The sequence below is a fragment of the Phasianus colchicus genome, chromosome 13, assembly GCF_987193195.1.
Source record: "Phasianus colchicus chromosome 13, bPhaCol1.hap1.1, whole genome shotgun sequence".
NCBI classification, from domain to species: Eukaryota; Metazoa; Chordata; class Aves; order Galliformes; family Phasianidae; genus Phasianus; species Phasianus colchicus.
The window spans coordinates 3,566,485-3,588,719 of NC_143448.1; the positions used below are offsets into that span (position 1 = coordinate 3,566,485).

Consider the following 22,235-nt stretch of genomic DNA (forward strand, 5'->3'; position numbering starts at 1 on the left):
CACAGCAACGTCCGCGAGTGCAATTAATTAGAAGCAGGTGACGATTTTTTCGTTTTGAGGATTTCAAAGCTAAGACACGCGTGGTGCTTTAGGAAGTACACGTGCATACTTTTCAGATTTGAAAATCAGAAAAAGAGGAGGAGGAGAGGGCCGGGGGAAGCGCTCGGCCCCCACCGAAGCCCCCGGGCGTGCTCGCCGGGATCGCACAGAACTGAAAGCAGGTAGAGACACTTCCTGCAGGCAGCACCGCAGAAGGGAGTTTTCCTCTGATCTCCCTCAAAAACCAATCAGGCCAGATCAGCCAGGCGTTGATTCTCCCTCTGTCCCTCCTACACCTTTCCCAAAGACCCAATGGCCTTGTCCCTCTGGGAGATTGACTAGAGTCACATGAGCCGCACCGAGGGCAGGTAACTCAGGAGAGGCGAAGGGGGGGGTTAAAAAAAAAAAAAAAAAAAAAAAAAAAAAACAGGCTCAGGCTGGGCTTCTGCCATGATGTCAGAGGGAAAGAAACCCACAGCTTGCTAATTTCACCTCCCAATCGGCCCCGGGAAGAAGGAGATCACCGGGAACAGGTAGAGATGCGAGTTTTCTCCGTTTTCCTTTTTTTTGGTCTCCGAAGACCTGACTTCTGAACAGCTCTTTCTCTCCTCTTAATACCGTGACTCTTCATCTCTCCTTTCCCTTTCGATCACTTGGAGGTAGGGGGTGAACCTTTGCGGGATTTTGTTGTTCCTTTTTTTGTCCGTTTGCGTGTCTTTCTTTTACTTTTTTTTCTCTTTTTTTGACCTCTGCTTTTGATTGTAGTTGTTTCCCCCTGTGGTCATGACGGCTTCGCACAGTGACTCTTTGGTGGTGTTGTTTGGGGCAACAGCTGGTGCATATGGGGCTAAACTGGGTTCGGATGAGAGGGAACTAATTCTCTTGGTGTGGCAAGTTGTGGATCTCCCCAGCAAGAAGGTATGGCTTCGACACCCGGCGAGGGCGCGTTGCGGGCGGCTGCCGTTTGTTCATTTCACAAATGCACCCCGGGGAGGGCAGCCCGGCCCTCCGCTCACCGCGTTACTCCTTCACAAAGCCCTTCCGTCCCTGTCGGTTTTGTTCCCGTTCGAAGGGAAGAGGTAACGATTTCAAGGAAAGCTAGGCCGCTTCCCACCGCCCCCCGCCCCGTCCTTGCCGACCCGTCGGTGGTTCCCACTTCGGGGACGCCTGCTGCAGCCTTACCGCACAAAGCTGGCTGCTGGCTGCGGCTCGGACGCGCACGCTGCCCCGGCGGCTCTCGGCGTAACCGTCGGGCCCGGGGCGGCCTGCAGCGGGAGGCTTTTGTTGCTTTTTAACCAACGTTTGGCTAACGCTTACTAGAACCTTAAATTCCTTTAATTTTTATGCTAATCTGAGAACGTGTTCCAGTCGTCCCCCCCCCTAAAAAAAAAAAAAAAAAAGCTCTATATGAATAAGAACCCCTAGAGATAAAGGGCTTTGACAAAATGAACGCGTTTGCTGTGATAAAACGATCCATTTTGTGAAGAGATTTGGGAAGCTGCCTTAACACTAGGTGATTTTCCCCTTACGTTGAGCAACTCCCTCTAAAATGAGCCCTGAGTGTGAGCGGCGTGCCATGAAGGCCAGCTCTGGTGCCCGGAGCAGACAGCGTGGCTCTCCCGGGTGGGAGGGGAAGAAACCCAGGCGAAAGGTTTCGATTTGTGAAATCGACAAATGCTTTTTCTCATTGTGATCGTTACCGGGGCAGAGATACTGCACCTTTCTGATTTTTCTGCAGTCTGAAAGCATTGTTACCAAGAGCTCGTTCGTTTGTTCCTCACTTTTGTCCCTTGTTTCTTAAATGTTTTTAGGTAGGGACGCTACACAAATCCCTGGTGAAAGCAGACAATTTGGAGTTAAGTGACCAATGTCGTGAAGTGAGTGGTTTAACACCAGAGGGACTGGGCAAAGCTGAGCCTCTGGACCGGGTTCTTCAACAGGTGAGATGCTGCTCTTTGGAACAGGGGCTCTTCAGGGTGAAATCTGGGGACAACACCCAACTATTTGGTAAAAGAAATGCTTTAACTATCTTTCACTTTGAAGTCATTAGCAAGTTGTTGTTTGTGATAAAGCTAACCTAAACAAGACCTGAAACAGATGAATCGGGAGCCCTGGAATTCTGAAAGAGTTGTGTTCAATGCCAGCTGATTCTCAGAAGCTCTGGCTTCTGATTATTTTGATAGGAACACTTGTGTTCCAAATTTCTCTTGTCCACGACTTTTTTTTTTTTTTAAGTAGAATGATAACAGCAGTCCTGCTTAAACTTTTGAAATGCAGGTGGCATGTTTTAATCTACAGGTTCATTGCTATAATGTGAATCTTCTTTCAATTGTTATTCTTAAAACTGGATGAGTTTTTAAAAAAATTTCTTACATAAAACGGCAGCTTTTTGTTCTATATCAATCTTCCTGATGAGCTTAATTAGTGATTGATTGTTTCTTCAGTTTCTGTATTTTACTCTGACTTACATCACACTGATCTGTGATTTTGTGTGATCCTTTCACTTCTACAGGCCATAAATTACCTAAAAACTGTTAATATGAATACTGCGTACTTACTCAGTCCCTGAAAGTTTACTTTCTTTCCCTTTTATACATACAAAATGTGCTCGAGTGGAAAAATACAATAGTGCATTTTTGTGGAACATATAAGACTGGGTTTCCACACCTTGTCTGAGTCACTTGTAGGTGTGTTTCAGCAAGAAACTTGCTTAGGCAGTAGAACAGGTTCGTGTTGCTGTAAGTTCTGGTGACACAGAGATAGCTTGGCAGACCGACTCCTAACTCTCTTTGATATGGAATGGCTAACATTTCACTCTGGAGTGGGTATCTTTAAAAACAGAAATATGTAACTGCAGTGCGTCTTAGAATTTCTTGACATCAGCCCTGAATGCCATCCATTACACGTTTTGCTGGATTCTAAGACCAAGAGGTGATTAAAAAAATTTTTTTTTTAAGCTTCAAAATAACTCCTGAGAAAATGCACAGCTGCAGGTTTGGTCTTGTCCCAGATCTTGCACTAAAGACATCTGGAACAACTTAGCCTAGTACACTCTGTTTACCTTTATAACAGACACACTTTAATTATACTCAATACTTTATGAGAGATTGTATCTTATTGCTGTAAATTGCAGTGTAGGTGGGTCTGCGTTAGCAAATAAAAGGAAATACTAGCTTTGCGTGTAGGTGTGGTGGGGACTCTTAAAAAACAACAGTTTTATCCCTTTTGTTGGACATATCTGTGCAACTAGTGATTTTGCTGGTAACTGTTGCATATCAGTTGTGATGCAGCTGGTTCTGTCTTGGGTCTCCTAGAACACTCTTCACCTCAGCTTGTGTCCCTGCCCCTCCGTGCTTCCTATCTCTGTGGGAGTTTGTGGAGAATTAGTTCATCCTTTCACCTGCAATTGTAGCAAAAGGTGGAATTACGTATTTTTTAACAGAAAATCCTTTTCTGCATTTTTTTTTTAAGTCCATTAAATGATTTAACTGCATTGTGTATTTTAAGGATGTTTTAGGTGTTTATAGGTACGTGTAGATTTTTTTGCCCTCGTTTAAGTATTTTAATTAGCAAAAGCACAAGTAGGTGAAGTGATTATTTGAAAAGGAGGAGGAAAAGGAAGTAAGCTTGTACCTTGATTTGAGATAATGTTATAGAGTATGTGAAATTAGCTTTCCACACCCTGCTTGGGTTGTGGTAGAGAATCTGATGATGCAGCTGCAAATTGCTCACCTGAACACTCAGCCTTACAAATAAACGTTTCAGTGCCTGCTTCTGGCTTTTTCCTTGGGTTCTCAGCCTCTGCATGTAGAGGGAAGTGAGACTCTCCAAGCATAAAGCCATTGTAACTTCTGTCTGCACTTCAGAGATATCTTCCAACCTCCACCACTCTTTGATTCTGATTTAGCAAGTCATAACTGATAAACAGTAGATGAACGTCTGTGGGCCTGGACTTTTTCCACTGTCTCTGGAAGACCTGTTAATTTTTAGTTCACTTTCCAGGAATGATAGAGCCTACCAATAGCCTACGGTCTGTGGTTAAGTCTGTACTCCCCAGCAAAGCACTTCCACAAATGTTGCATCATTTCAGTTGTATTTCATATTCTCGCAGTGTTGCATCTTACACAACTTGTTACTTGGATTTGTCTTCAGTATTCTGGAATAGGTGTTTTCCTCGATATATTTTTGCTGTGCAATTTCACAGAGGGACATTCTGAATCATAGTGCCCCCTAAATAAACAACATTTATATTGCACTATGTGTATACGTTTTGCAAGGTTTTAAATATTGTTTTTGTCCAGACTCACAAATGTTTGATTCCACACGTGCTAGTGCATTTGTGGGATCCAGCTGTATGTTCTGGCAGGTGATGTGCAAGGTTTAGGTAGCTGTTTTGGTTGGAGAAGAGGGAATCCTCATAACGTACAAATATTAGGGTAGTAGTTTCACCTTGGAAGCAGTCTGCTTGATGTATTTAGTTCAAAGTGGAAGTTGTAACTTGGCTCTGTTTTTGAGCCACAAATGGTGAACATATAACTGCTGACTGAAATGTGTTGTTGTAAGTGAAGAATGCTACTGGGTAGGAAAAAAAAAGTGAGGATTTTTTTTTTTAAACAAAGTAGGAAATCTCACGTTCAAGTGTGTATCTGGAACTGTCTTGAACCTGTGATGTAAACCTCTTAGCACGTTACCTACAGTACTTCAGTCAGATCTCAAATCATAGTGCTGGCTTATTTAGGATGTGACTTAGAGTTTACTGAATAACTGCTGGAACCCTATGGTTTCCCAGTTTCAAAGACTTTAGGGGAAGAAACGTTTCCAAGTTGCTCTCTGAAACCTCACAGGGTTGGAAGCTTGCTTTAAAGGAGCAAAACCAGAGTGAACTTCGCCTTTCTCTCATCCCCATGATTCTGTCATTAAAAAAGCTGACATCTTCAAATGCTTCTCTTATTATAGCCATGGGGATTCTTAAGTTAAAGATCGAATACGAAGTTGAAAGTGTTGTGGATTTCTTAATCCTTCCCATGCAGAAAACCTGGCTGAATCAGCATGATTTGCCTTAAGACATATTACTTTCCTTTTGCAAGATGTTATTTGCATGTCACCCTGACAAAGGATACAGTCTCAGAAGAGCTAGCAATTTTGAAGATCTGACTGCAGTATTTAGCTGTAATTACCTTCTTACTTTGAACGATATACATGAAAAGAGAGTTTCTCATGAGAGCTGGATCTGCTTTGGGCCCGATGAAAGCATCCAAATTTCATTTGTGGAGTGACATTTCAGCATGAAGAATTTGTCTGCATGACTCTCCTAGACTTGCTGATCTTTCATCACACTGTGTTGGGTGCAATATGTTAGCGATGCATTTGATTTGGGTTCTTAAACATAGAATGACCAACCTATTCATTTTGCCCCTCTTCGCTAAACTTTGCATAAAGTAAAAATAGTGAGAGACTGTCACTTCATCAGGTGATAACAAGGTACTAGTTCTCTAAAGCCTGTTTGAATGCTTATTGATAGTTCACCTGAGCTGCTGGAACAGTTTATTTTCTGAGGTATCAAGAAATTCTGCAAGAAACAAGCTGGTTAGGTGAGCGTTGGGAAAGAAATGGGGGAAGAGGTTGAAGAACCACTGAATTCCTCTAACCTGATAAACCGGTTACAACTTTTTAAAGAGAAACTTGTTCTGCAGCCTTCTCTTCACAAAATGCTAGCAGAAAGTGTTCTTGGCTCCTTCTTTCCAGCTGTCACACCTTCATTTTGAATAAGTGATTTTTTCTTTAATATTTTTTAATGCACCTCTTAGGCTTCCTTCTCCAGTCTGAAGCCTGAAAATGCATGCTGACTGCCAATCTGTAGTAAACAAATACGAACCCAAAAAATACAGGATACAAAAAAAAAGGAGATAGATTCATATATATATTGGTGGTAATGCTGGTCTGTTCTCCTGGATTAGAGGGTTAATTCGTGTTGTTTTGTTTTTGACCACCTTAAGTTTAGCTAACTCAAGAACTAAGGAGCATATGAATACTTCTCTGTGTTCAAAGACATTTTATTGAAACTGATAACAGCCTAAATTTTATTTCTTTACTTGGTACTGTGTCTGGTCTTCCAGTCTGAGATTATTTGGTGACTGTATCGGCCCAATGTAACACTTGTTAGAGTCTGTATATTGGAGTATTTGCTGGGTCTGAGTTTGGAAGTTTTGGAGCAGGTGTTTGGGAAACCTTTGGCAAGTGTTACTGAGCAGGCTGTTCTTTCCACAGCAAATATTTAGGGTGTAGTTTCACAAGACTTGGCTTCAGCAGTGAAGCCAGCTTCTTTCTCCCCGTGTCATAATTTGCCATCCCTTTTGTTGTGACAGTAAAGCTTTTTGTGAAGCTGTGCTATGATCAGGATCACTGAAATGAGCAGATAGGGTGGGATCTTCTAAGCTGCTTTGCTGTCCAAGCTTACATCTCATGAAACTACACCCTTTGGTTGCTTTCATGATCCAACTTGTTTGATGATGATGCCAGCTTAAAGTATTTCTGCCCCCACATTGAGCTCTCAAGCTGCAGTTGCACAAAAACTTTGTGGCATCTCTCACTTAGTGGCTCTCAAATGCACCTCTCCCCTGCATTCTGACAGTACACAAGGTTTGGGGGCAGCAGGACACAGTTCTGAGTTGAATACCAGCTGTGGAGTGGCTCTTTCTGAGCAGTGTGGCAGATGGGTAGTTTGAGGACAGCCACAGTGCCAAGGTGTGGCAAGCATGTGGGTCAAATGAGAGAAATGCTTTAAGGCAGGTGGGATGCCAAGCAGTTTTTAGTGTGGCCTTGGTTTTGTGTTAGTAGGAAGTGATGAAGACCCCCTGAAAGACAGAAGGTGGCCTTCAGGTTGTCAGAGCAGGTGAGACACAAAGCCCTGCTCCTGGAGGATGGCTGAGAATGTTCTCTGTAGTCTTATGTGGTGTTCTTACTGTGTGTTAGCATCTAATAGCTTCCTGTTTTGTTTGATAAATTTAGCTGAGCATTAGTTAAATGATTTGACACCTAATATTGGAATACTGTCAGTCTTTATATTGGGGAAGTAAGGGTGTGGTAATGCTTCCTGTAGCTTCAGCCTCTGCAATTTGGAGTTTTTCTGTTTAGCACTGAAAATGGATAGCAAGCTCTTGTTAAAGAGCTCTAGTAATTCTGTAGTGGTGTAGGTAAAAATTTTTTTACTATTACAAATTCTCAGTGCTACTCAGCTCCCCCTGAGTTATCATTAAAGCACTGAAATCTGCTCTCTTAAAGAATTGAGAGTTAATAGAAGAAACATTCTCTGTGTTTTATATCTATAATGCACGCATAAATATGCATGCATATATAATGTGGATGTATTTGTTATTAACAGCATTTGTGCTCTGTTAGATTCTTTTTTTCCATAAAAGCTAACCTATCTGAAGGCTGCAGCTTTTATCTGAATTCCTAGAGTATTTAAACCTTGCTTTGTTTAGGTGCTTTTAACTTTAGAATGACCAGAGGATTAAATAAAGAAATTTGTCTAAAGCTGTGTATTAGTCTCTCTGAAAGCATAAAAATGTGGTATTCCCAGTTAGATGGGCTGTCTTCTTCCTTCTCTCAAAATGAAGGGAGATGGCAATACTCATTAGAGGTGAACGATTTGACCTGAGCTGGCTTCTTGTGGTAGTGGATGCTGCTCTTGTTCCACTGAAGTTAAACATTAATGTTAATTCTCTCACTGGGATGAGATGGGTGAGCATGTATAGAAAATAAACATTACAATTACAGGTGTGGAGAAATTCTGCTCAGAATGGCTTGAAGTGCCTGATTTTGTTCAATGTTTAGAGCTGTATTGCTAGCAGTTTGCAGTGTCCTCATTGCTATAATGTTATACCAAATACTGGAACTTGTCTTGAAATTGTATTTGCAACTTTTAAAAAGCCTCTGGAAAATGGTAAAGCACAGGGTAGAAGCTTGTTAAGGAAAGCATTGTGGTGAATATGTGATCCTCAAAATTCTTGAACTTTATTTTATAACTTGCTGTAAGTAGTTACTGAAGACGTCCTTGCAAATGTTTTAATGAACTGTTTTCAGGGCTTTCAAAATTGTCAGAAAGATAATAGAGGAAGAATAAAGGACTTGGATTCTACTATTTTAATAATAAATACATGCAGTGGTTCTACCAGTCCTTACACGTTAACGTGGAGCAGTTTAGAAAATTCTCTGTGGATACTCCAATCTCTGCAAACCTGCACTGGCACTTGATCTGGCCCTTGTCAAAGCTTGTGGGAGGGCTGTGCTGTTCTTGCATCAGTGTGTTGGTTTGCACAGAATTCTTATTAAAACAAAAACACCTTCAGTTAATATGCAGCAGGTCTTGTGCAGCTGGGTGCTTCCGAATGAGAGCAACACCTCTGTCAGCCTGTTGCAATGCTTCTCTGCTGAACATTTAGGTTTAAGAGTGACACACAGATGCTGATAGGAGCTGATGTTGTTAGCAAAGCAGAGTTGTGGCCGATGCTATAAAAATGCTGATTGTGATTTGATTCGTTCAGGAGTAACTGTTTACATAATGTTAGCTCTGTATTGTTTTATGCTTCTTATGGTTAAAATTGGAGCTTCTGTATCTTTCAGTTAGAAACATAAATGGAAACACTGTCTTTTCCTCACATTTGTGTATGTGGCATCTTCTCAGCAAACTACTACCATCTAAAGTTTATGAATGTGAGTGATTCCTCTCTCTGTTCCTCTGTTTGTTTGGAGAAGCCAGAAGGCAAAAATCAGCAGGCTAAAATGGAAGTGCTGCGTACAAGTGGAATAGTTACAACTGACAGGATCACAATTAGCAAAATGGAATGTCAAATCATTTAAGATTATTAACAAAGCATCATGGAATCTTAAGTGGTTGTGGATCTTTTTGTCTGGCATGTTATGTGAAATTGCATGTTGAAATGCTGACTGTAGCAAGCAAGTTTTAATCTAGGGCCATTTTAGTAACTTCAAATGAGAGAGGTAAAAGCAGATGCCATGTAATTTTATTCCCTGGAAGTGGGATTTCTGTATGTATTTGAAATTCAGTAGAATAATGGAGGATTTTTCTGAATTAAAAATCTTTAGGAAAAAAAAAAAAAGGGAACAGTGAATTGAAAACCTATGGATGTGTTAATTGCATTGGTCTCAATTAACTTACTTTGCTGCTTTTAAAACTCTTTGCAAGTTTAGTGATTTGGCATTGTCCTCATACAGATCTTGGTAAGTGGTCTTTTTTCTTCCCTATTATTCCCTCTACTGCTCTAGAAATATATATTTTTTCCATAAGAGTTGCTGCTTTTCATGAAGACTGCAAGGATACCATATTGTTGTTTACCTTTCTCATCAGTTTCTGCCAGCTACATGCTCGCTTCAAGACAGGAAAATATCAATAGTTTGAAAGGCAATTTTGTGTATGTATCCTCAGTAGATACTGGATCAGAAGCCACATTTGCTCTGGAAACCTTGTTGCATTGCTCTGATAAATGTGTTGGTATTCTTTAAACTGTTTACAACTCACTGCAATATACTTCTATATGGTGACCTCTGTTTTGCTTTGTTATAAGCAACTACTTTACTGATCTTTCCCTTATTCATTAAATCCACATGCTGTGAACCTTGTGGTATGTAAGGCAAATATTACAATGGAAATTATTGGGAATCGAAATTGTGATGTGCTGTTTGTGAGCATTTGTAACTTGTGAAAAGAAGGAAAAGCCAGCATTTTTTCCCAAACTTTGGTTTAAAAACACTTTGAGTTTTTCTTTCCCGTTGCTACCTTGCTTTGTAGTGCCATACAAGGTAGAGAGGGGCAAAATGTGCTGAGAAAGGGATATTGTGTTAATACTAAAATACTGGAAGGAAACTTAATTTCAAGATTAAGGAACTGTTTTTATTCTCTTTTTCAAAAAACTTGGCTTCTGTGGTGAAGCTGGGTATCCTTTTTCTTAAAAGAAAAAAACTTCTATTACTCAGTCTCAGGGCCATGAGCTGTCTGTGTTATCATTCTTACTGAGCTGAATCCAAAGTTAATTAGTGGTGTTTTCTCTGATTTTTAGAGAAATTTAACATATTCTTTAACGTATTAATGAATTGTGAAAGTGTTTGCAGTATGTGAAATCAAATGTGTTTGCACAAATGAAGTTGGAATGATGTTCCTGAAAAGTAATTCTGTTGCAGTGAATTGCACAAAAAGTAAAAAACAAAAACAAAACCAGTGCTGTATTGTGCAACCAGGAAAATAGGAATGTAAAAACAGTTATGGAAATTTCTTTGTAAGTAGATTTTGTTGCGTGTTAATTTGGGAGTCCTTTGCAGCTGAAGGGAGTCACAAAATGATGTATTATACATCAAATATCTTGAGTAACTATGGGATTGGTGTGGGGGTGTATGTGTTTGAGAGCTGGAAGATGCATTGCACTTGCAAGAATGTGACTGAAAGAAAGAGAAAGCTTTGGGATTTCCTTGTTTGTTTATTTTTTGTGTAGTGGCCACTGTTACTCCTTGCATCACAAATCATTACATGATGAACTTCTGCTTATTGAAAAGATTGTTAAAGGACATCAGGTAAATATCTAAGGCAGAAGAAGAAAGCTGCTGCAACTGTGATATACATAAAGAAATACAAGAGAATATAAATCATCTCCCACTGCTCCACTAAAACGTGGGATAGAAATAACTGATCACAAGGAGCTGTGTGGTTTGCTTCATGTTCTATACAGCTCCTATTGAGTCTGTTCAGTCACAGAGTTTCATAAGCAAAAAGCTACCTGGGAAAGAGAATGCAGTTCTCTAAGATTAAGCAGCATTTAAATAACGTCACCATTCGTGTTCTTGCTCTGCACTGGGTAGGTTTGAATCCCTTGGAAAGCCCAATGTAAGTGGACTGCTCAAATCTTAGAGGTAATCATTTTGCTTGTTTTCACTTTTCCTTTTCTCAAATTTAATATTTGATGCATGGCCTTGTTGCTCCAATCTGTGACCTCAAAATTTCAGAGGCTGAAGGCTAGCTGGCTTAGAGGTCTGCTTCTCATTTTTGCTTTCATAATGGCATGATGAACAAGAAAAGGAAAACTTGGAGCAGTTTCATAGAAGTTTTACTTTTTTTTTTTTCTCATGTTTGTAAGTTTGAGCAAGGATTACTTGGATTCTTTTATAAGCAAAAATACTTAATGGATCTCAAATCTGTTATTCAGGACAGTCAAAGTGTATTATATTCTTACTGTACAGGTTAAAAGAGTATGAAAGAATCTTGAAGAAAAGAGAATTATGGACAATATGTATGTCGGTTTTTTTTATATTTTCTCTTCTTTCCTTGGTCATTACTGCAAAAAGAACTTAGAAAAAGAAAAGGGGAAAAAAGCAGAAAGCAACACTTAATGTTAAAGGCATTGGCTGTTCTACAACTGGTTAAGCTTGCACTACAAACAATGAGGTAGTGTTGAGTAAATAGAGCGGTACCATGCATTACAGTCAATAGAGCCAGTGCTAAAGATCACATTGCTATTGAAAGTTTGTCCTTGAAACAGAGGTAAGAGAGAGTGGGGGTCGTATAAAATACTGGGAGAAAGAGCTTGTGCTCAAATAACAAAATTTAGGAAATGCTAGTTGCACCATATTAAAACCTAGAGTTCAGGAGGTATGTTCAAGCATTTTCTTTCAGGCTTTGGTGAGTTGCTCTGTGAGCTGAACTGACAGCCAGCAGCCTATGAGGAGTGTGAGGCACCATTGTAATCCTGTTTGAAATATAGGTAAAAGGTTGACAGAATATGGATTATTATTGCTTTTTTGTTGTTGTTGCAAACATTTCAGGTTTCCTGAATCTTATCTTTTGTGTAAAGACAGACTTGTGAATAACCCACACAGACACATGCTAAGGTGATCTGCAAGGTTTGTAATTTTTCTGCATTTTGTTTACTATTGCTTTCTGGTGGCCTCTTCCATAGGGGTTAATTTAAGCAGAAAAACAACCTGCTTTTTCTCTGCAAGTGTTTCTTATTGGTCGGTTCCCTGACACATAATACAGTTGTAAAGTCCAGAAACTGCAGTTCTTACCCTGCTGGACTGGGCTTCTTTTGTCTCACACAAGACTAACTTCTGGTCCTGTGTACATTTCAGCACTCTCTTATTAAAACAGACTGTGCTTTTGAAGATAAAAGCTGTGACCTGATTGCTGTGACATTTAGGTGGCCTGAACCACGCTCTCCCCTTTTATGCGTAATGCATTACCTGAATTAGATGCTGTAGATACCGTAGCTGGAAAGCATACAAACAAGCTAGGGCTGCAAACTTCTATGTGAGAAATAATTTATCAAATATGGTCATAAAATCCTCAAGTGGTATGGGTTGGACAGGTTTGTCTTGGCAGAAGGCATTCTTTCCTAGGAAAAACTAAACTTTTAGGTAGTTGTTGTTTACTTTGTGACACAAAGGCCCAGGTCCGGTTAAAGTGGTGCAAGGAAATAAATAAGGTGTAAACTGTTTTGAAAGTGTAGAGTTTCTGATGATGTTGAGTCACAGCAATATTTTTGATGCTGTCCCTGGGACAGACAGTCCATGACAATCATTGCTATATTTCTGTATTTGTATTATACTACTTACTGAACCATTCTTAAAAAGGGGGGGGGGGGGGGGGGAAGAAAAAAGGCTTTAATGCAGAAAACCAATGGCAGATTGGCTTCATTTAAGCTAAATGTACAACCTCTCCATGTAACTGTGAAATATGATGAATTTAAAAGTATTTGTTGAATGGGAAGAATGTAATCAACTGGAATTTTTTCCCCTTGAACTCTTACTATCATAGTAAGAGGTGTATGTGGCTGTGCAGCTCCCTGACTTTACAACTCTATGGTGACCGGTGTGATGGCAGTGAGGACAGAGTGGTATTATTTATTGGAATTTCAAATTCCCAGCAACCAAGGATGAAAATGGATGTATCTTCAGATAGCTTTAAAAATAGTCATCCTGTATTTATTTATTAGCTGCTTGTTGTTTTGAAGGCTTGCTGTGTTTGGAATTTATGGCAGAACTCCAGTCAGATGTTGATTGAGGCTTTAATCCCACTATCTTTGTTGGTAGAAGCTTGTGCCATGTATGGAGAAGTGTTGTTTTTTGAATATGAGAAAGGAAACACGAAGGGTTTGTGTCTTACAGACAGAAAGTGTAGATGAAACTGTGTTGCAAAAACATCAGAAGCAGCAGGAGGTGTGGGACCTGGTTTGGTGTTGTTGAAACTCTGTTCAGGAAAGAATACAAAATGACAAGGTTAGTAGGTAGAAAGAAGTTGCACAGAATACTTGAGTGGAAGCCAGTTTATAGAACTTGCAAGCTGGGTGCCCTTTCCTGCAGTTCCTTGAGACTGAGGTAGGCAAAACCTGTTCTTACACTCTGGAATTCTGAAGTTGGATGGAAACTGTGTCACTGTGGGTAATACAGGTAATACAGTATGGACCAATACAGGTAATACAGTATGGACCAATGGTGGACCATCTCAGGTATGCCTATGGTTGCCATTGTGATTGATTACTCAGTTATTTGATACCATTTCAGTACCTTCACACTACAGGTGATCATGCTGAGCACTGTTGTACCATCTGTGGCATGCTAGAAATGAAAGCCACACCTTTGTCCAGGCTAGTTTTCAGTCACTGAGTGATCTCAGGCATTAGTGTCGAAGGGACTAAAATCAAACTGGCAATATTGTTTTCTGGCATTTCTGGTGAGTTGGACCTGGGCTGCTTGTGTTGTCATCTTCAAGTTTTCTCCACAGAGAAATGAAGCCCAGAGGCAATTCTTTTTTCATGCTTAAATGGTATCTAAATGTAGTAACTTCTATGTTACTGGGGGGGGGGGGGGGGAAATCAGCTGGAGCTTGTTGGCTTAAGTGTTGTTTTTTTTCCATACAGCAGTTTCAGTACAAGGTCATCATGCATCCATTATCAGCCATGTGGAATAGCAGTTAACAGATGAACAAAGGCAATGGCTTACTATAGGGTTCGCTGTTTAAAAAGTTACCTAGCACAATAAAGGGTTATCATACTTGTAAATACTGCTGAAAAGCAGTCTGCACACTTTCCAGTAGTATTGACATGCTTTAAATTCCACCATTGCATGGGTAAAGCTGACATTACCAACAAGGTTTGAAGAGCGAAGGAGTAGAAAACTGCCAGTGGAGAGTATTGTAAATAAATGTGAAACCCTTCTGGGTGTAGAGTCTAAGGCACAAAGTCCAGGTGAGAGCATATTCCAAAGTCATCGTATCACACATGGATATGCTGTGTATGTTCAAGCTTTGTATGCCAAATGGATGAGTTGTTACTCGTGAGATTTCTCATGCTGTTAAAGCCTTTAATTCTTAAGGGACACTTCCCTGGGTGTTTGTTTTTCAGCAGTGCTCCAGTCTTGCTTATGTTTGGTAGCAGAAGAGCTCTTTTTATCAAACTCTGCTGCATCTCACCCTTCCTCTCAGGACGCGCACAAACTCCACGTATGTGCTAAGGTGACACTGATGTAACAAACTCTTGTGTAACTGCAGAGTAGACAAAATGAAGAGCCCTAAGAGAGCAGAGTCATAGAATAGCTGAGGTTGGAGTGGACTTACGTATATTTTCTAGTTCAACTCCTTAAAGCAAGGGCAGCTAGAGCAGGACTGTGTCCAGTTGAGTCTTGTGTATCTCCAAGGATGGGGAGATTGCATATTCACAGGGCAGACAATGGAAATCTCATTCCAGGAACTGCACCTGCAAGTATATGCTTGGTTGAGGCTGTTCTCTGGTGGTGAATTGTAGAGGGCACTCTGTGAAATCAGTCTCCAAGGCCTGCAATATCTTTGCCTGTTGAAGCTGAAGATGTAGTGGACCATTTTCAGAGAGGCTGCGTTTTGGTTTTTCATTTGTGTTTGATGCTTCTCTTCACAGGAAGAAGACGCATCATTTTTTGTGATGTGTGCTACAAGCAAAGAATAACTCACACCAAAAGCCTAAAAGACAGCTTAAAGCTCTGATGTTGTGACTTACAGTAATGTGTAATAAGTAATGGTTATTTTGTATTTTTTTTCTAAACACAAGTCTGAATATTATATATGGTGATAAATAGTCTGGCTTTAGTTGAGGCATGAGATGCACATTTAGGCTGCGCTTTGCAGTGAACAAGTGTGTGGTCTCATTGCTAGGAGAGCTATAATTAGGAGGAAAGTTTAGTATCTTTTTCAATTGACCATGAACATGTGTTGAAGTAGGGGAGTTTGCATGAAAATGGACTCTGATGTTTATGGATTGAAGGAAAAAAGCAATTTATAGTTGCTATTTAAGCTGTTTCTACAACATAAAACTGCTGTATGTGCAAGTCTGAATAGATCTTAGTGTCACTGGGACGTTGAGGTAGATAAATTCATTTTGTCAACCTGTCCAATAAACCGTAGTTCTCAAAAATTCACAGTGCTAGTAAAATGTAATGAAAATGTGATAATTTTCAGGATCCAAAGCAAAGCTTTGAGAAATAATGACCTGAAATTTAGAAACCTCAATTTCTTAAATTTAGAAAGCCTGAGTTATTAGACATGCAAACACAGAAGCTCAACTGATCTGATAAGATTTCCTAGTTTAACTTGTTCCTATAATACTATACAAAGACAGATCCTTATGTGTATGTAAGAGCCATATGTCTGTGATGGAGCCTATGCTGTCCTACTCTTCGTTCTAGCAACTCATTGATGCAGGAGATCTTTTACATAGATTAAAGAATATGTTTGCAAAAGAGACCTAAAGTAGATGTTAAGCTCCTGTTTTGCATAGAGATGCATTCTTATCAGAGTCAGAACTTATTCTTAATATCTTAGAAATAATGGGGAGCTTAAGAGAGAGGGAGGGCACATCTAATTTTAAGGTTTTGGCAAAGGGGATGTAAGCAGCTCAACTTGTATGACTCGGATAAAACTTATCTCGAACAGTACATTATAAAATTCTGTGGGGTGTAACTTTGCTGTTTCTTGTGGACAGCTGTGTATGAGTAATTTAAGTTCAAGGGAGTATATTGGAATATAGGAATCTAGGTGAGCTGAAATAACTTCTTTTTCAAGTTATTCCTGAAACTGTTCCTTTTAATAATGACCAAAAGATGTCAATCCTGCATAAGCTTGTTGTTGTTGTTTTTTTTAATTAAACATATTCTCTAGCAAAGCAACAGTTAAATCTTCTTTTTGTGGAAGAGACAAAAACTAATGTGTGTGTATTTGTGTATAAAAATGGGACTCCACGCCTCTTTTGCAAAGGACTCATCTAGAACATGGAGGCTGTTACGCTTTTTTTTGACAGGCTTCATATTAAATCAGGTGTCACCTGTTGGGTTTTCAGTCTTAATTTTTTGCTGAACCAGGTGTGACTTGACTTCCTGCAGTCTAAAGATGCCATACAAGTCAAAATGAGCACTTTTAAATAAGATAATGTGGCAGAAAATTGATCACTTATCCACATGTATTCGGCACCAAATTTTAATCTCTAGGTAATTTTGCAGCATTCTTTTAATATCACTGATATGAAATGATGCTCGTCCACGGTGTGAGGACCATCCAATTGTGCAGAGAACATTGATAAATCTTCTACATGGGGATATGAATGCATGTCTAGCTCAAGTGTAGGATGTAAGCTGGGCTTCTTTCTGGGAGCTGATTTTGTCCAGAGTTGAGTTCCAAAGATGCCTTTAATTCTTTGGCTTTGTGAACAATTTCGTGTTTAGCCTGGTTTCATTAGATGTATTGGGTCAGTAGGGCTAACAGTGTGAAACAGATAGTGCTATAAACAGAAATGGTCCAGGTTTGAAAAAGTACTAGGAACAAACCTGATGAGTAAGAAACAGCCAAAAATTTGTTAATTTTCAGAGGTAAATGGTAGAGAGAATCTCTATAGATTATCTTGGTTTTAGATCTAGAATCATAGAATTGTTTATGTTGGAAGGGACCCTTACAGATCGTTTAGTCCAACTCCCTTGCAATGAACAGGAATGTCTGAAGCTCAATTGAGTGCTCAGAGCCTGGTCCAGCCTGACCTTGAATGTCTCCAAGGACAGGACATCCATGACCTGCCTGGGCAACCTTTTCCAGTGCCTTACCACCCTTATTGAAAAAAACAAAACAAAACAAACAAAAAAAAAACTTATCCAGTGTCAAGCACCCCTCCTTTAGTTTGAAACCATTTTCCTTGTCCTATCACAGCAGGCCCTGCTAAGGAGTCTGTCCCTTTCTTTCTCACAGCCCCCCTTCAGATGTTGAAAGGCTGCTGTCAGACCTCCCCAGAGCCTTCTCTTCTCCTGGCTGAACAGCCTCAGCTCTCTCAGCCTGTCCACATAGGGAAGGTGTTCCATTCCTTGGATCGTTTTTGTGGCCCTGCTACAAATGCACTTTAACAGGTCCACCTCTCTCCTATGCTGAGGACTCCACATCTGGATGCAGTGCTCCAGGTGAGGCCCCACCAGTGCGGAGTAGAGAGTCAGGATCACCTCCCTTGACTGCTGACCATACTCCTTTACTTGCAGCCATAGTGGATACAGTTGGCTTTCTGGGCTATGAGGGCACACTGTTGGATCATATCCAGCTTGCCGTCACCAGTGCCTCTCAGGTCTTTCTTGACAGGGCTGTGCTCCATTCTTACATCACTAGCTTGTAATGATAGCAGAGTTTACTGTGGCCCAGATGCAAGCTGTTGCACTTGAATTTGTTGAACCTCATGAGGTTTACCTGGGCCCATTGTTCCAGCCTGTCTATGTCTGTCTGGGTGGCATCCTTTGGGTGTGTTGACTCCATCACACAGCTTGGTGTCATCTGCAAACTGCTGCGGGCGCACTCAATCCCACTGTTGATGTCATTGGTGAAGATGTTGAAGAGCACAGGTCCCAGTACTGACCCCTGAGAGACTCCACTTGTCACCAGTCTCCATCTGGACATTGTGCAGTTGACCACCAGTCTCTGGGTATGATCCTGCAACCAGTTCCTCATCTGTTGAACAGCCTACCCATCAAATTCTTATCTTCTCAATTTAGAGAGAAGCATATCCATGGACAACTGTGTCCAAGGCCTTACTGAAGCCCAGGTAGATGTCCTCAGTGGCTCTTCCGTTGTCCACTGTTACAGTTAAACCATCCTAAAAAACAGTGTTGTTGGTCAGGCAGGACCTGTCCTTGGTGAAGCCATGCTGGTTATCCCATATCACCTCCCTCTCTTCCCTGTGCTTTAGTATAGTGTCCAGCAGGATTTGTTCCATGAACTTGTCTGGCACACAGGTGAGGCTTGCAGATCTGTAGTTCAGATACAGTTCACCTGTCAGCGTGGATGGCTTCTGCAACTGAATTACGTCTGTTTCATTACCATTCCAGTCATAGACACAGCTCAGATGCAGTGGCCTTTCTCAAGGATGGGAACTATTTTTAGTTAGGGAAATGGGAATATCCAAATAGCCAGAGGTTTATTTTAGTGCATTGTAAGTATTGAAAGAGCTCTGAGGAATCTTCATGTTTCTCTAAGATCTACAGCTTCGTTCAGTTAAGGCTCCATGAAGGGGGCTGTGTCATTTCAGCCACTTGGGATTCATTTGTGGAAACACAGCAGCTTGTGCTGGCTTTCATCCAGCTTTGCTGCTGGCAAAACATGTCTCTGCACTCTTTGTACTCTCGGCTACATGACCAAAAGCCTGTTTAGCCAGTTTTTCAAACTAGTCTTCAGACTCCCTCCTTTCCTCTCAGCACATTTTCCTTTGAGAAGTGTTTTATGTTTCAAGGAGGTAAACATATAGAGCAGCTTGTTTAATTTTTTCTCTTTTCTGTTTGATTTTTAATCTATGTATTGAATTACTGAATGTGTTCCTTTAAATATAGAGTGATTCATCAGAACTCTAGCAGAAACTGAGTGGTGGAACCGTAAGGGGTGGAGGATGATGCCTGTACACCGTGGTTCCTGCAGTGGGGACTGGTTGCAAGATGCAAACAGCAATAATTAGCACTCTTTAACTCAGTTACTACAAAATGACTAGGTGAACAGGAAAGACAAGAGGGTGCGTGAGCTTGGGGGAAATCTGAATGTGGGGCAGCATTGCATGCTGAAGTGGGGCAGTGCTATGGAGAGCAGCAAGAAGGGAGGTGACAGGAGGTAAATAGCTGAGATGGTTTTTCTAAGTGGAGTTAAGGGAGTGTGGGTGGAGTTCACAAAATGTAAGAATTGTGGACAAGTTGTTGAGCTTGTGAAAGAAAATCGTAATGTAAATCTGGCACTGGTCTTAACGTGTTTTTGTCTTGCTATATTTGGTGTATGAGTGTTGCAGGTTGTGTTCTGAGGTGCTTCCTGAAACTTACAGTGTGAAAAAGGAGGCTGAAGTGGCCTTTCAGCTGAAACTTGTAATCATTGAACTTACATTTTAATTATAAATACATGTGCTCTAGTTGCTTTAACTCCTGAACATGTATGATAGACTTTAGCTGTCTTCTCAGCTGTACACAGTATGAGAAACACAAAAGAAAAAAGATGAATATTTCAGTGCAACAGTCTTGATTTGTTTATTTTTACCAATGTACTTGATAATGTTTGGCCTAAGTGCTTCCTCTTATCCAGACATTTTTCCCTTTTTGTTTTCTAACTTGAAGACTTTTTGAGGGCTGTTTGCTGTACAAATAAAAAGGAGTCTCCACTCCTCCATTTCCTGCTTCACTTCTTGATTCTGGTCAGAGCAGCTCTCCAATTGCACTGGAGTTTTACGAGCTTCTGTGCATCTTCAGAAGCATAGGGTGCAAAGTTGGAGGTCTAGGAGTGTTTTGTTATTGCTCTACAGTAAGGCTCTGCTTTGTTTTGGCAAGAGCTCCTGTACATCTTCTGGAGGCTAATGCCTACTGCCATTTCCAATTCCTTACAAATATTTGCTTTTTACTGTGCCTAGAAGTTGAAACAGAAGAAAGGTGTTGCGTTTAGCAAGAAGGCAATTCTCACTGTGTTTGTTATAGAGAGAATGTTTGTTGCTGCCTGTGGCTGTGGCAGTCCCCATAACAGCATTTCTGAAATGGTTCTTTTTGAGCTCTGGAATTTTCTTCTTTTTCTGGTGTTTACACATCAGTTGAGGTATTTTGAGCACTCTTGGAGCTCAGTTTTCTGACTTTAAATCATTCCTAAACAATGACTTGCTTTATAGCCTCAGGTTCTCCAAGCCTTCAGCTTGTGGTAGGAACCTGGGCTACCAGTCAGGAGGAAACTGGCGTTCTGATCTGCAAGAATGTCTTGTGGTTTGTTTGTTTGCTTTGATAGTATGCAAAGAACTGCTTTGGAAAGGATTAGAGGAGATATTTCATCCTTTAAAAAGTTTCAATTATCTTCTGGTTTTATATAAATTGAAGTTATTTAGTATCATAGATATACCTACCAGGGCTGCTCTGAAAGTAATGCCTCCTATTTTATCATGTTGGCTTGAACCTTTCCACCAATATTCTGTTACATTGTGTTGCTGTGCAACAGATGGTAGCAGAGGGGCAGTCTCATGGAATGGTTTCTGACATGGAAGTGTGAAGAAAGCGAAGGTGTGTTGCTGAATTCCTCCTCCAGATGGAAAAAAAATGGTACCCATTGACATTCATTGATGCTTGCTGAACGTGCATGGAGACCAAACAGTGGATGTGAGCAAAGGGAGGCAGTGAGTGATGTTTCAGCAGTGTTGACAGTAACAATGGGTCACTTCTGCTGCTGTAGGTTTTTGAGTAAGCAGGCTCTTGTTCATTTCTGGTGAGAATGCTAATGGTGGTGACTACGCTGAGAAATAGTGTTTTGTAGCTGAGAGTTTGTTCTATCAAGTACTGTTATTGCCCTCTTTGTATCTGTTGTAGGTTCCATGGGAACAAATAGGAGACATTACTTTCAGTGTGACCTACATACAGAGATATGTAGATACATCTTCAAATTATATCTCTATTATCTTTAATTTAGGCAAGTTGCACAAGATGCTGATGCAAATAGCTTTCCTTACTCTCTTCTGTCCCCAGTTCTCTGTCTGGGGACATGCAGTAGCCACCACTGCGGCGTTTCTGAACTCAGACTGGCAGAAGAACATGAACTAGCTGTCCAAGCCAAAAAAGTGGACCCAAGTTGGATTTGAGCAGTTACTTCAAATTAAAGCCTGGGTCATCTTGTCTTTGCTGCTACTACTGTGTCTAATCTAAGATATCTCTCTTGTGAGACTTACCTTTGGGACATAATTGCTATGTTTGTTCAAAGTTATTGTGTAGCTGTGAGAGCAGATCATTAGGCTGTTGTCTTTAGAAAGCAGAGACTGTAACTATGTAGAGTGTTGCATTGTTGATAATAAAATAAACCAGCTGTTATTTTACACATACACAGATTAAAAGACAATATATTTATATCTTTGCAGTTGCAGATTTGTTCTTATTTAAAGCGGAGGTGTTTTTCAGCTGCAGGTTATAGCTGAGAGCAGTGGGTGGCTGCTACTACATCGTGATTAATTATTGCTTTGTTTGTGACGTGATGCTTTCCTGGGACAGAGTAGCACCATGAGGGAAGCTTAGAATAATTATATTTGTCCCCTTGAATGTTAGCTAACGAGCTCCTTTGTACTGATTTCATACATGTAGGAACTATACTGTGTTAGTTAACAATTAGGAACAGGGAATTTAATTCTGATATGGGTTAATAAAAGGCCAGAAGCTGTTGTCCAAGGATGGAAAATAGTACTGAGTGAGACAGATGCAGCCCTTTCCTCTTGAGAATTAACCTTTTTGGGGATAATCCATTCTACACGCAAGGGATAACTTGGTTTTAGCTTACACTTTCAGTTCCTAAGGCATCAGACCGAAGTTTGTTTGTTTTCCCTAGCATACAACTTTTGAAACAGTAAATTGTGATGGGTTGGTTTTTTTTGTTGTTTTGAAGTTTAATTTAAAACAAAATATTAAGGATATAACTGTTGTCAAAGGTGTCATAGATGAAGAAAGATTGTCATACAATTAGTATTCTGATTGATCTTGGGCTTTTTTTCTTTAAAACACGGCACAGCAATTTTTAATTATTAGTTCAGATTTTGAACCTTACTATTACAATATCACTTCCTTTATCTGATCACTTAATTCTTCCTAGTTGTCCTTTTTGTCTTATTGCTGGTGTTCTTATTTTCTGTTCTGCAAATGAATCATTTTTTGTC

At 40.3% G+C, this 22,235-nt stretch overlaps 1 protein-coding gene across 18 annotated transcripts in view; it reads left to right on the forward strand.

Moving 5' to 3' along the window:
• Window positions 1–22,235, forward strand: part of ESRP2 (epithelial splicing regulatory protein 2) — a 188,320-nt gene that overhangs the window by 144,655 nt on the left and 21,430 nt on the right. For 17 of the 18 annotated variants that reach the window (XM_090149871.1, XM_090149864.1, XM_090149869.1 and 14 more), the window contains 2 exons: window positions 805–957; window positions 1,851–1,979. In XM_090149871.1, the coding sequence (XP_090005997.1) occupies window positions 823–957; window positions 1,851–1,979 (264 nt within the window). In that variant the 5' untranslated portion in view covers window positions 805–822. Of the gene's footprint in view, window positions 1–454; window positions 573–804; window positions 958–1,850; window positions 1,980–22,235 lie in introns of those variants that run through there. The other variant, XM_031614961.2, reaches the window with a different exon arrangement.